Below are 13,468 nucleotides of genomic sequence, written 5' to 3'. Positions count from 1 at the left end.
CAGACCCATCTGTGCCATACGCTGCGAGTGCAAACACAGCTCATAGGAGAGCGCTCTGTCAACAGAGAGAGATACTGTCAGAGTCTTTATTTTTGTAGGGCTGTGTGCTTACTAGAAGTGAGCAATTCCCCTGTGTCTGTCCTGGCAGCTTTTTTTAATCCGCCTCAGCCCCGATGCACTTTTCCAAGGCTTCTTGTGACCAACACCAGCAGCAGGCATTCCAGTTATGCCATTTTTCTCAAGATCGCTCAGCTCAAATTTTTTTTAATGTTATGTTTAATGCTATTACTGTTTTGTCTTTTGCTTTGCCTGTTAAAGTGCCTACCAAATTCCTATTGACCTTTTCACGTACCCATGAGGTCAAACCACATCAGCACACGGGATAGAAGCTAGGACACTTCCAGCACATGCTCTGCTCGCCTGTGTCAGAGCTCACCAGATGAGCATCCCCCAGCCCCCTCAGTAGGAAACCTGGGAGCTGACAAAAGCCCTCACCATTGCAGAGTGGGGAAGCAGTAGGTTTACGTGCCTGCATGCTTGAAAGAGGTCATTTGTAATGTTGTCTCAAAAAAATCCTCCATGGGTGCCAGAAGCAAGTAAATCAGATCACATTAGAGCATGACGGATTGCCCTGGAGACGTGCATGAAGGGAGTCACCCTTGCGCCTGGCAGGATAAACCCCTGAGACCAGTGCTGGAAACAGTAGGGGAAAACTTCTCCTTCTACTTTAGGGGTGTTTATTTACTACCTCAGCGGATGCTGGGGGCAGCTGGTCTGAGCCCACGCTGCTGGGCAGTGGAAAGAGGGGGGAGAGCTGCTTAGGGTGAGTGTCAGGGGATGTCCCCGGGGCTGGGGAGCTCTGAGCCAGCCCAGTCCTGCCCCAGAGGCCCCAGCTGGGCAATGGGGCCATGAGGGCAGAGAGCTGGGGTGGCAGCTGAAGCAGGCAAGGCCTCTTCACAGGCAGCCAAAGACAATGTGCAGTACCCTGTTTCCAGGATTAAACTTTCCAAGCATGCCATTTTTCAAAGCTCTGGGTTTCACCTACCATTTAGGCTGGTTGAGTGGATTGGTCCCATACCCAAAGAAATACAGGCTGATTCTTCCCTTGCATGGGCTGGAATCAGCATCAGAGGGGTCAGGATCCATCTTCTGCCTTTTGGGGGCTGTCCCTCAAGTCCTGAAAGACTGCAAGGTGAACGTCATGTGCTGGCTACACAACACAGGCACTGCACTGCCGTTGTCCCTGCTAACAAAAGACAGTGCTGCTGCCCATCCTGTCACAGAGGACTGGTTTGACCCAGCACAGCTGGGGAAAAGGTGCAATAGAGGTTATCCAGATATGAAAAGGGGATTGAGATAAACCTAGGTAAGCAGAGCTGACCTAAAAACTTGATTTATCCACACTGAAATGTTTCACAGGAACATCACAGTTTTTTGCAAAACTGTAGATGGGAAATGACCTGTGACATTAAGGTAAAACAAGAAAAAAGTCAACCTAAATGAAAACTTTATCCAGCAATGTGTGAAAATCATTCTCCAGCAGGAAAAAAGGCTGCTATTTCTGCTTTCCAGCCCAGAAGGTACCAGAAGTTATACTCAGGCTTCAGAGTTTCCCCACCAGGCAATATTTCACTGTTTTTAAATCCTTCCACAGGCATGGGGCATCTTTATCCCACCATGGCAGCCTCCACGTGAGGGATTGCACTAGTGTGACAGCACAGACTGAAAACCAGAAACCACTTTCTGACCAGCTCAGCCGTGGGGGTATGGACTGCGCTCAGCCCCATCCTGGCAGAGGGCAAGGGAAGGGGTGGTGCACTCCCTGACCACTAATCGCCACTTTCAGTGGCAGAGACAGCTCCTGAGCAGGCACCCTGGGCTGAGCAGCTGTGTAGGTAGGGCAGGGCTGTTAAAGGACGCAGCAATCTGACTGCAGGTCTCCCCATGGCACGGATCCCTCCTCTGTCATTGCCACGGGCGCAGGCAGCTTCCCACAGGGGCTAGCAGAGGGATTATAAAACAGGATGCAAATTTGCAAGCAAGCCCGAAGAGAGGAGCCACAGCCAAGGCTCAGCTGGCATAGGGGTCAGACACCAGCAAGGATGAGCTCTGGGAGCTTCTGAGGGGGATAAATGGCAACCCCAGGAAAAATGTCTTGACACAGGGATATGAAGGGAGCTGGGAGGGGAAGAAGCAGCCCTGCTCACAGCAGGGAGGGGGAGACTGTGGGTGAGATTGCTCTTAAACACTCCATCCCCAAAAGGGAAGCACTGTTTGCAATAAATCCTGGAAACGTTCAAAGCAACCCCCTCCCCAGCCTCTTCCCAGTCAACATGAACCCCTCAAAGCTGGGACCCCCCCACTTTGTGCAGCTGTGACACCAGCAGCACCCAGCTCTCAGTAGTCCTCCCCACAGTGCATCCCGAGGCACTTTTCAAAGGAAGGGGTGGCAGCATCCAATTTTGCAGGCAGGAATCAAGACAAGAGGAAGCCCTGTTGCTGAGCCCGAGGGTGCATTGGAGGAATGGGAAAGCACTGCTGTCCCACGACACAGAGACACCCACTCCCTCTGCAGCTGCCAGCCCAGAGCCTGCTATATGGGTTTCCATCTCCTCCTGTCAGCAGAGGGGGGAAAACTCCCCTCAGAATGATCTGATTCCCTCAGCCTGCCAGGTGCAGGGTGACTGGAGACCAGGACTCAGCCAGCTGCACCAGCCTGTGCCCTGACATCTGGCTAACCCCAACTTCAGAGACATACTGCACCTCCACAAAGGTCTCCTCCTCCGCACCCCACTCACCACCTACCAGCTGGCAGTGCACCCTTGCCTCCCTTTTTACCTTCCCTTTTCTTTCCTCAGAGCACATGTTGGCTTTTCCCATTATTTGGGTCTCCCCACCGTTTCCTCCCTTTCAACCAGCTCTGACACGCCTGCCAAAGAGCCAGCCTGGAGCAGCAGGCTGCCAACATCAGCCCACGCCAGGGCCATGCTCCCCAGCAGCAATGATCCCCAGGCCTCATGATGCTTCCGTCCTCCATGAGCCAGCAAGACACAGAGCTCTGAGCCAAAATTAACCTCTTTTCCCCACAGCCCAGTTGCTGGGAGAAGTCTGTTGGCGTGACATCCAAAACGTGCTCCTGCTTTCCAAACATTAGGGGGGCTGGAGGAAGCAGGCACTGGGTTTTGTGTTGGAGACAGAGGAGCCTGCAGCCCTGGCTGCCCACCTTGCCAGGCCACCTGCGGGAGAAGCCACCACTGTCCTTACTTGTCCAGACTAATCCCACCTCTTGACACTTTTGCTAATGAAACAGGAGAAACATTGGTTCCCCTGTGGGCACAGTGCAGCTGCTTCTTTGGTCAGGAAACTTGACAAGCTGACTGAACACTATGTTTGCAGAGGAGTTTCCCCTAGGCATTCATATAATTTATTTTTTGTTTATGGCTAATTTCTGCTTAAGTAAGCCTGTGACTTCCTACAACAGTTCCACTGTAACTAATCACAAGTGAACATAACCAAAGTAACAAGTGCTAGTGAGGCCCCTCAGAACCATGATGGGCTCCGGCAGCCGCAGCACTGCTCCTGCACGGGGCTCCCATGGAAGAGGTGGCTGTCAGGAGCCTCCACCTTTGGAAGTACAGGCAGGATGAGACAGCCCCTATTTCACAGCATCCCCGGTGGGGGAGAGGATGATGCAAGGGCAAATGGCTTAGGAACCTGGTGTCAGCAATAAAAGCGATCAGGAGGGAGGATTAGCAATGCTGGGAATACATCTGTGGTCTAACAGTCTCTCTGAGTCTAACAGCAATGCTCACTGTCGATCAGAGACCAAGGAGGACCACAGAAGAAAGGCAGGCAGAGGACAGATGGGTACGTGCCTGTTTGTTCCTGATTTCCCTCTCTGTTTCCTCAGGGCAGCTGAACCTGATGCTGCAGGATGTGTGTTGTGACAGCAAACGCCTCTAATGCACAAGGCACAACGACGCAAAGGACAAGGTCAGTCTGCAGGGACAGAGAAGCACATGTTGCTGCCCAAAGTGATGTGGCTCTGGACAGCTCAGATGGAGAAGAGAGCAACCAAGTCACTGGTACCTCGTCAGAAGTAATGACTTCCCGAATCTGTCTTCATGCTCCCCCACATGCACTTCCCTTATCTAGGCTGTGCAGATCCCCATCCTGCAGGCTGCTAACCACATTAGCAGACAAGGGCTCAGCCAAATACCCTGCTCTGAGGGATATGCTCATCTGCACTGGCCTTTAGGACACACTTAACAGATTATTTGGGGATCTCTGCTTCACAGGATTACATATCCCATGTGTTAAGATGTTAACCTTACTCTGTTCTCTCCAGTTATGGTCTGTGACATGTCCTCTCCCCACACATCCACCTTTCTTGTCACCTAAATGTGCAACACAACTTACACTGCATGATTCTTCAATAGCCACGGAAAATCATCTTATATTTCACTAGTGGCAAATGGATATGGACCCCACAGGGCATCTGTTCAAACACGCTGGGAGCCCCAGGTTCGGGCTGCTCCCCACAGCAACAGATGCATCCTGGTCCACAGGTCCATCCCCAAGATCTGAAATCTCTCCCATGCCCTGTGTGGGCATCTCTATCCATGGAGGAGGACAGCAGCATCAGCAGTATCTCTTTGCCTGATTAGAGGACTGAGACTCTTCCCGAGGCACCACTGATGCAAGCACTGCAGTATGGGAAAAGCAGAGCCTGGTTTTCATGGACAGGTGAACAGAAAGGTCAGTCATCCCTTTCAAGCACTGACGACCCAGCACAGAATCTCAGGGACATCTTTAGTTTTATGTGAACTTCTCATCTGAAACGGGAGGGGGAAAAAAGAAAGAAAAAAATGGTTCTTTAATCTCATCCCCATTTTTCTGAAACTAATGGGTTGAATTCTCAGGTTAAGTTGCAGATTTTGGATTCTGAAGGTGGAAAATTTCCAGCAGGTTTCCTGTCTCAAGAGACATCAGCATCTCCCCAGATGGTGAAGGTACGAGTAGGGGTAAATTTCACAGACTGCAAGAAGACCAGTACTGGGCTGACCTTGAATGCAATGAGAAACCCTTTCACTATATTTCAGATCATGAACAATAACCATATTCCAAAATCTTCATATTCCAGATTTCACCAAAATTCCCTCTAACCATGGGGTCTTAAGTGCTGTGAAGAATATCATGTCTGGAAGTTTAAAATATATTAATTCCAGATTTAGTCCATCAGGTTCCTCAATGAGAAATACAGAATATACCTGATTCATATTTTAAGCCAGGCGTCATAAGTTCCAATTCTTTGTCCTAAAGTCCTATCAAAAATAAGACATTTATTTAAGAATGTCTAGCAAAACCTTTCACTTCATTTTCTTGCTTATCTGAGCTGCCTAGCTCATCCAAAGCTTTACAGCAAGTGGGTCGTGTAGGAACACAGGCTTGGGAGGTTTCCTAGCTCATATATAACCAGCTCAATAAACCACATGCCCAGTTCACTGGACACTAGACTATTTTGAACTAAAGCAAGTCACAAGCCTTTCAGCAGACTCCCACTTTGCCTACATGCAGCTGAGCAGACTTTCTACATCAGCCATATGTTGGAGAGAGCTGTGACAATTACTATCGTCTATTAGGGTTAAATTATCTTCCCAGTGGGCCAAAGCTCTTATAGATATTACTGGAAAATGAAAGTTTAGTTCTGTTTAAGATTAGAATTACATTACATGAATAAAAATATCTGTTCCTGGAGCTTCTAATACGATTCACACAAAAAGCCAACAGAAAAAATTTCTTTACTGAACTCCACTCATTTCTGGAAGTAATTTCTACCAGCCAGTACCGTATTCAAGTGGCATGGCAGCTGGGTGGCTCCATCCTCCATCCTACTGTGGGTCTCTTCCAAAAGGGGCTTTCCCTGGGTTTCTAAGCTCTTTCCTACCCTCAGCTCACATATGAGCACCATGAAGTTCTGCGACATCTGGGGAATCTGGAGCTCTGAGACTTTGAGGCTGCCCAGGAAAACTGTGACAGCCAGTTCAGCCCTGACCTCCCACTCCCCAGCCCTATGCCTTCAGCATCACCGGCATCCTCCGGAGGCAGGGAGGGAGGCGTGCAGAAACCCAGTGGCTGAGCTTCTGACAGGGGACGTGCAGGGCTGACCATGGTGGGGTTCACCCATGGTTGCGCATGCAGCCTACCAAAGGAACCTGCCTGCCCTCATGTCCTCATGGAAAATGGGTGGGGAAGAGGGAAAATGGGCTGGAAATGAGATGAGGTTTCCACAGGCATTCTGGAACAGTCGATGAAGCCCCAGAGGGCCACAGATCAATGGGCTCTCCCTCCTGGAGTTTAAATCTGCTCTCTCAGAAACCCTCCCAGCAACAATCCCCTCAGTACTTGGTGCTCACCAGAGTTTCACAGCCTCTGAGTGACAGCTTCTGACCCCTTTCCATCATCGACCTGTCTCCCATCTCAGGTCACCAGGCTCCAACAACTGGGGAAAACGAAGCCCAAGAAAACCAAGCCAGGTAACTTGCCATTGCCTATAGGTCCTCGGGGACCTAAACCAATGTTTGTCACAGCTGAGGTCACTCTTCCTTGTGGGATGCAGCTGTCTGCAGAGAAAACCTCAACCCGGGGAGGGGGGAGGTGCTGCTAAGAAAAATGCCCAGGTCATCGTGACCCAGAAGGAAATCCCTCGCCAGCCCTACAGCCTGGGCTGCCACCGACCCTAAGAGCCAACAGCCGCCCAGCTCAGAGGATTTCCCGAAGCGGGGGCTCCCGCTGCCCCCCGCCCGCCCCGGGGGACCCCAGCCCGCGCTGTGGCGGTCAGTGAAGTCCTGGGGCCACCTTGTGGCTAATGGCGCGGATTGCTTTCATTTGCGTCTCCCTCTCCCCACGGCACCAGAAGCCTTGGCCGTAGCGCGGTGCCCACCCGTGTCCGTGTGCGCTTTGGGAAGCCGAGCACCGCCGGCTGCTCGCTCAGCTCTGCCCGGGCTCCGGCTTCCTCGGGCTTTCCTGGGAGCCATCCAGCTTCCCGGGGTTACACGTCCTCTGGCTGCCCTCCTCGGATGCTGGGACTACAGCATGTAGAACACAAGCTCTTTGATACTATTTTTTTTTTTTTTACCCAAACAGCCTGGAAATGAGGGGCCCTGTTTGTTGACATAACATGCAGATCCCGCTTCAACCACACAGCCCTTCTTCCGCACACAGGAAAACCAAAATGTCTGGCTCTAGAGCACCTGGAAGGCAGTCAGCACAAAAAAGACACACCTGCAGAGACAAGGGAGAGTTTCCTGTGATCCTTCACTTGAATGAAGAAAAGGCAAACCCACGAACTTCTCTCAGACCCCGGGAATAGCCCAGTGACTCATCACCCAGATGACTTGTGGCTGGGAGCTGGCACCAGCTCCAGCAGAAGGTGGCATTGCACACTCTGCTTCACCTAGGTACACCAGGCCTAGCACTTACAGGGGCTTCCGAACCAGTGTTCCTTCCTACCCTAACCAAGCCTTCTCTCCATTTGCCACCCTCCCATACCGATGTGCCAGTGCAACAGAGATGCAGACCTGAATGCCCAGCACAGCTCTGCTAACACACATCCCGCCTAACATGCTGTGAGCAAGGGATGGTGGTGAGACAAAACTGAGACAGAGCAGGTCTAGAGAGGAAAACCAAGGATTTAATGGAATGAATGGAGAAGCTCCCAAAGTCCACAGTGGAGCCACACCTCTGAGACTCTCTGACACTCTCCACTCCAGGATCAGTCCTTCCTTTCTGCCCACCAGAAGGCTGGGGATGTTCAGGACAACCGATGCTTGATCTGCCCCTTTAGAGCCCTCTCCAGAGAGAGGATTAAGGTGCATTGCTAACTCCACGCAGACCATCTTCACGGCAGCATCTTCCTCAGCAATTCAAATCTTCCAGGGAAGGGAGCTCAGCCCAGAAATCCCTCTCTCCTTGGTGAGTGAAGAATCCTTGAGTTATCCAACAGGTGGTAAAGGCTGTATAAAAACCATCCTGGCAGGAGGGAGGGAGAGCCACACTGATCCTAGCAATGAGATTCGAGCTCTGTCAACATCAGTAGGCCAGCTCTGGTGGAGGGAGGGGCCTGTCCCGTGCCCGGCCTGGAAGGCAAGTCCTCAAGTGGGCAGGTGAGTTGGCGGAGCCTCTGGAAGGCAAAGGCAGGCATTGAACACAGCTGCAAGGACAAAAAGTGATCTGGGCCCTCCCCTTCCACTCACAGGTACCATGCAGCCAGCCAGGCAGGGCTCAGATCTAGTCCCTAAATGCCAGAGATGTCCCAAATAAGGACAGTCAGCACTTCAGAAACTGAGGCGATAACCTCATCTTTGAAACCATTCATGCCAAGACAAGCACTGAGCACGAGAGACCTCAGACACCATAGGAAAGCTCTGTCCTCCATTTGTTCCAGGCCAGGGCTAGTAAGCAGTCCAAAGAAAGATTGGTGCCCAAGTACCTCCAGATCATCCTCTCCATCAGCACAGACTGCAAAGGGAGAGCCTGTGCACATAGGTTTGGCTTTCACTGGGACAGCAAGTGTGTAAGGGGCTACGTTATACAATATGGTCCTTGCTATGCTCCTGCAGCTGTGCCCACTCCTCCCTGTCCATACTGGACATGAGGATGAGCAGCCCATTGCTGTCACACCGACTCCTGAGCACTTGCAGGATGCAGAGAATGGATGGGATCCTGGGATATCAGGATGTCTGTGAAACCTCCAGTGAGCCACGGCAGGGACAGGATGCCTGTCTGGAGTAAGGTCTGCTTTGCCAGGTCCCTGGCTCTCCCAAGGCACGTTCAGGGCAGCCAGCAATGGGTCACAGCAGTTCCCGGAGCTGGGCAGGCCCAGGCCACTGATACTCAGCTGCTCGCAACACTCATGGAATCTGGAACTTTCTCAGAGCAAGTCCCCAGTCCTCAGTCAAGGGCAGCCTCCAAACTGACTCGAGGCACTGGAGATCATCTTTATCCTCTCCATCTAATGAACTTTTTCATAAGGGTGCTTGCAAAGAGACAGAAGCAATAAAAAAAGGTCACCAAGAGGCAACAGAGAGCTTGGAGCAGCCCTCCAGCCAGGCAGAACTTAATAAAAGCAACAGTCAGTTATAGCAACAGACTCATTCAATATGTTTATTCTAGGCTCCCTGCTAATTAACCTACAACACACAAATGATCCCCCTTCAAGGCTGGACTTCAACACAGAAGCACAGTCCATGCCCTGGTTCCAGAGCACCAGCCTCACCTCTCTGAGGGAGCCTTTGATGGTGGAGAGTTTGTAGACGATCCAGAGAGGGATGCACACCATGGAGGAGAGGGCCAGCAGCCAGCCCAGGGTGTCTCCCCACCATGGATACACATACTTCTTGTTGTAGGTCAGGGGGGTATATTTGATCAGAGAGAACAGGAACGTTGCCTGGCAAGGTGGAAGAGACCAAGAGAAAAAGAGAAAGAAAATCAACACCATTAGCCAAGAGAGGTCTTCCTGATGAGTCCTCACTTGCACAGTCTCATCATAACAAAGAGCTCCCCAGGACAATGGAGGAGACACCAGTCAAGCAAGCTTTGCTGGGACAGCCCCCATGTGCAGCACTGGGCACGGCAGCAAGGAGCTCACCCCACCAGCAGACACCTCTATCATTGCTGAGCTGGGCCCTTCTCCCCATTGTTTAGCCCCACGCCTGCCCCCTAAAGTCACAAACACACAAAACAACAGGCTCCCATAGTACAAGCCACATAATCCCCTATACATATGCACATCCCTCTATATATATAGGTATCTGTATCTCAGAGGCACCCAGATCTGCCCATCTTCCTGCCCACAGCTCCTCTTCCTGTAGGCCCTCACCATGCAAACCGCTGGGGTGATGAAAAGCCAGCAGTATTTGATGATGGGCCATGGCCGGTAGCCGATCATATCTTCAATGTTATCGTAGAAACGCTCAGCACCTGCAGAAATGGGGAAGGATGCCTCGCTGCTACCAGGGAAGGAGGGCAGCAGGGTCTGCATGTCTGGGGTTCTGCTTCAACAGTGTTTGGGCGCTTCCCAAAAGACAAGGCAGTAACCTCAGCATAGCTGACAGCACTGTCAGGGAGCTCACCAGAACTGTGGCCAGCTTCAGTCTTTGTCCTGGACTAACATCCTCTAGCCACAAAACAGCCCAAGTGGATCAGCAGGGCCAGCCCCTCAGCATCTCCCAGGCTAGCACCTGAACCCAGGCTAGGACCTGAACCCAGGTTTTATCCATCCCTTGTGAACATCAAGGCTGAGAGGGGGCTCTCAAAAATGTTTGAGGGTCTCAGACTCCTCTATACACAGGTTGGGAAAAGATTTCCCAGCCAGGTCCAAGTCCTGGAGGAAGGAGGGCCTCAAAAGCAGGGGCACATAGCAACATGCTGGGGATATCTGCCGAGCAGATCCCCCAGGGCATTGCTGTGAGGAAGGCCCCACCAGCTAAGTCCAGGGGCACCAAAGCAAGGGTTTAGAGGTCTACCTTGCAGTGCAAAGCAATTGCTACAATGAGCTACAGAGTGGCATTTTGAGGATGGACTGAGAGCCTGAGAGACCAGAGCTGGGAACCACCCCCCCTCCCAGTTCATACTCACCATAGACCCAAGCGATGCAGAGAGTCTCGAAAATGGCCACAAAGAGCAGGCACATGCCACTGGCAGCATAGTAATCAAAGAGCTGGAAGACATACATCCCACCCTGGGAAGGGCCAAGTGGGCCGTGAGGCGAGGTGGGGAGGGAGAGAGGGGAAAGGAATCAGTCACAGGCAAAAAGCTCCAGCTGGAGCAGGAAGCAAACTCAACATCTTCCCCAGAGTTGGAGGCACCTTTCTCTCTGGGGCAGGGTTTTAGCCAACGGCAAGGGCCACATCCCTTGCGCTCAAGGCCTGATGGAGACATGCAGCAGCCCTACCCTCAGGAGTCTCTGCAACCCTTCATTCCTGGGCTGGGCAGAGGAGGGCAAGTGACTGCCAGAGGTAGTGGGGATATTTTAGGAGAAGACAAAAACAAAGCAAGGCTTGTAGCTGGAAGTGAGGGTGGAAACCCCCTTAAGAGAGACACAATGCATATGATTTTCTTTATTCTCCTAATTTGGTGAGGGAAGTAGCTGTGCATGCAGTTTTCCATGCATGTGTTGCTGTGGGTCTAGAGGCTGGCAGCCTGACTGTTTCACTGCCCAGGTCTGCAAGGCTGTCTACAAAACAGGCCTGCAGGTAAGCCCAGGCACAAAACTGCAGGTGCAACATCCAAGGCAGCTTTTTCAAAATTATGTCCAAATGAAAACAGAAGATGCAAAGAGCATCATGGCAGCATCAATCCACACACACATACTGCTAGAAGGAGTTAAAGGTTTTAAACCATAACAGTTTAACTCCCAGGCAATTAATCACAACAAGGGGAATATGTAGGAAATCATTGTAATAGATACAGGGTGCACTCAGACCCACCAAGTTTCTTTACACCGAGTGTTCATGTAGCTCCATCCAGGAGGAAAAAGGACAAAGGCACTTCCCTCACCATGCAGCAGGCTACAGATGTAAAGGTTTGTCTCGTGTAAAGATAAATCTATACGTTAAATATGGGCTGTTCAGAGCTCCAATTATCTGTCTTGGCAGGAGAAGTGTCAGGACTGTGACTGGCACAAGGGGTGAGGGCTGGAAGGGAAAATGCAAAAGCCACGGGAAGGGAAGGGCAGTCTCCACCAGCACTGTGCAGCAGGACGGGCCTCACCAGCAAGCTCTTGACCCCAGCACGGACCCCACCACCTGCCAGGCCCCCCTCTGCCAGAGGGGCACTCAGACCCAGCAAGCACCACACAGGTGGTCTGAGCCCAAAATACCTCTGTGAGCATCACCAACCCGACCAGATAGGAGAGGATGGAGACCAGCAGGATAAGGGTCTCCCGGCGGTTCTTCTTGCGGAAGATGGTGGGGTACATGTCCACAAGAGCTGTGACAAGGCTCTCCACGCAGACAAACTGCAAAGAGCAGAGATCCCATCTCTGTCAGCCCATCCTGACCAGCTCCCAAGCCCTGCTGCCCCCCACTCAGCCAGGTTCAAGCCTGTCCCAAAGGGATGGTGACTTTTGTCTGGCAGAAGATCATCCTGCACCTGCGCCTTTACCTGACTGTCCAGTCCCAGCAAAACAACCATCAGGAAGAAGAAGCATGCCCAGAGCGGTGAGAAGGGCAGCATGACCACAGCCCGAGGGTAGGCGATGAATGCCAGGCCAGGCCCTGCGGGGAGAAGGGCTTTCAGAGCGGGCAGCAGCATAGCAGCAGCACAGCACAGCTGGTGCAGACCCACCTGAGGCAGCCACCTGGCCAAGACACAGCCTGCAGCCATGCAGCCTCTCCAGTTATAACAGCACCGTGCATGAAACCCAGGATGAAACCCAGGCTCCTCGATGGGTGGAGGAGCCCAGGCAGAAAGGAGGGAAAGGTGACACAGCAAGCTCCAGCTGCATTGCTGTCACGAGGGCTGGGAGTCAGGGAAAGCCTCTAAGCCCAGCAGGGCAAAACACAAGTCTGGGTATATGCCATGCAGGCACTTCACATACACCCCCCACCCCTACCCCCCCCGCCCCGAGAGACAGCAGCTGTCTAACCCTAACCCTTACAGGCAGCTTGTATCAACCTCAGGACGTGGACATTGCATCTTAATATTTCATGAGCATGCATTTTTTTCTCCCTGGTTTTTGGAGGCAGAAAGCAGAGCTGCCCACGAGGATGGGAACCTGTAGCTGCAATATTGTTTGTCCCAGGATGGGTATCCTGTGGGCATGCACCCCTTGCTGAGGGGGGACAAACAGCAGCACCCCCATAACCCCATCCCACCTCAGCCCCGCTCACCTGACTCAGCCACCTCGGCGATGGGCACGCCCTGCTCCCCTGCCATGAAGCCGAGGATGGAGAAGATGGCAAAACCAGCCACAAAGCTGGTGCCACTGTTGAGGAAGCAGAGGGCCACGCAGTCCCTAGGAGAAGGGGACACAGCATCAGCCAGGTGGGGGTCCAGGTATGACCCACACCCCATGGCAGTCCCCCAGCGCAGTACCCGCTCTCCCACCCCAGTCACTGTGCCCACAGCAGGCCCTCTCTCCCAGCACCTCCACAGCTCAGCTCAGCACCAGGACATGCAGGATGCCCCAGGGTGGGAAACACATCAGGACCTCCCCCAGGGAAAGCCTTCTTCACTGACAGCATAAAGATGCATTCCTCACCTAAGCTCCTCACTCATGAGACAATGTTGCTACACATCTAAATGCCTGATTTTTTCTTTTTAACTCTCTCTCCCCTGGTTCCTCCTGTAGCAGAAAGTACCAGAGATTATTTTTGTCTAAGAAGGGGGCATGGTCTTTTTCCTTAATATATTTCTCAGACCAGTTACAATCTTCTTGGTTCTCAGCACTACTAGATATCTCCCG

The 13,468-nt window shown here is 52.2% G+C and overlaps 1 protein-coding gene across 10 annotated transcripts in view; it reads right to left on the bottom strand.

Moving 5' to 3' along the window:
• Positions 1-7,671: 7,671 nt before the first annotated feature.
• Positions 7,672-13,468, bottom strand: part of LOC141924171 (sodium- and chloride-dependent GABA transporter 2) — a 45,966-nt gene continuing 40,169 nt past the window's right edge. For 4 of the 10 annotated variants that reach the window (XM_074826177.1, XM_074826176.1, XM_074826173.1 and 1 more), the window contains 7 exons: positions 12,894-13,018; positions 12,166-12,278; positions 11,882-12,019; positions 10,639-10,741; positions 9,881-9,981; positions 9,278-9,448; positions 7,672-8,182 (listed from right to left, as the gene is read on the bottom strand). In XM_074826177.1, coding sequence (XP_074682278.1) covers positions 8,063-8,182; positions 9,278-9,448; positions 9,881-9,981; positions 10,639-10,741; positions 11,882-12,019; positions 12,166-12,278; positions 12,894-13,018 — 871 coding nt within the window. In that variant the 3' untranslated portion in view covers positions 7,672-8,062. Of the gene's footprint in view, positions 8,183-8,746; positions 9,038-9,277; positions 9,449-9,880; positions 9,982-10,638; positions 10,742-11,881; positions 12,020-12,165; positions 12,279-12,893; positions 13,019-13,468 lie in introns of those variants that run through there. The other 6 variants (XM_074826174.1, XM_074826180.1, XM_074826175.1 and 3 more) reach the window with 6 other exon arrangements.

The sequence above is a fragment of the Strix aluco genome, chromosome 5 (genome assembly GCF_031877795.1).
Source record: "Strix aluco isolate bStrAlu1 chromosome 5, bStrAlu1.hap1, whole genome shotgun sequence".
Lineage (NCBI taxonomy): Eukaryota > Metazoa > Chordata > Aves > Strigiformes > Strigidae > Strix > Strix aluco.
The sequence above is the reverse complement of the archived record's forward strand: the minus strand, read 5'-3'. Positions and strand labels throughout refer to the sequence as shown.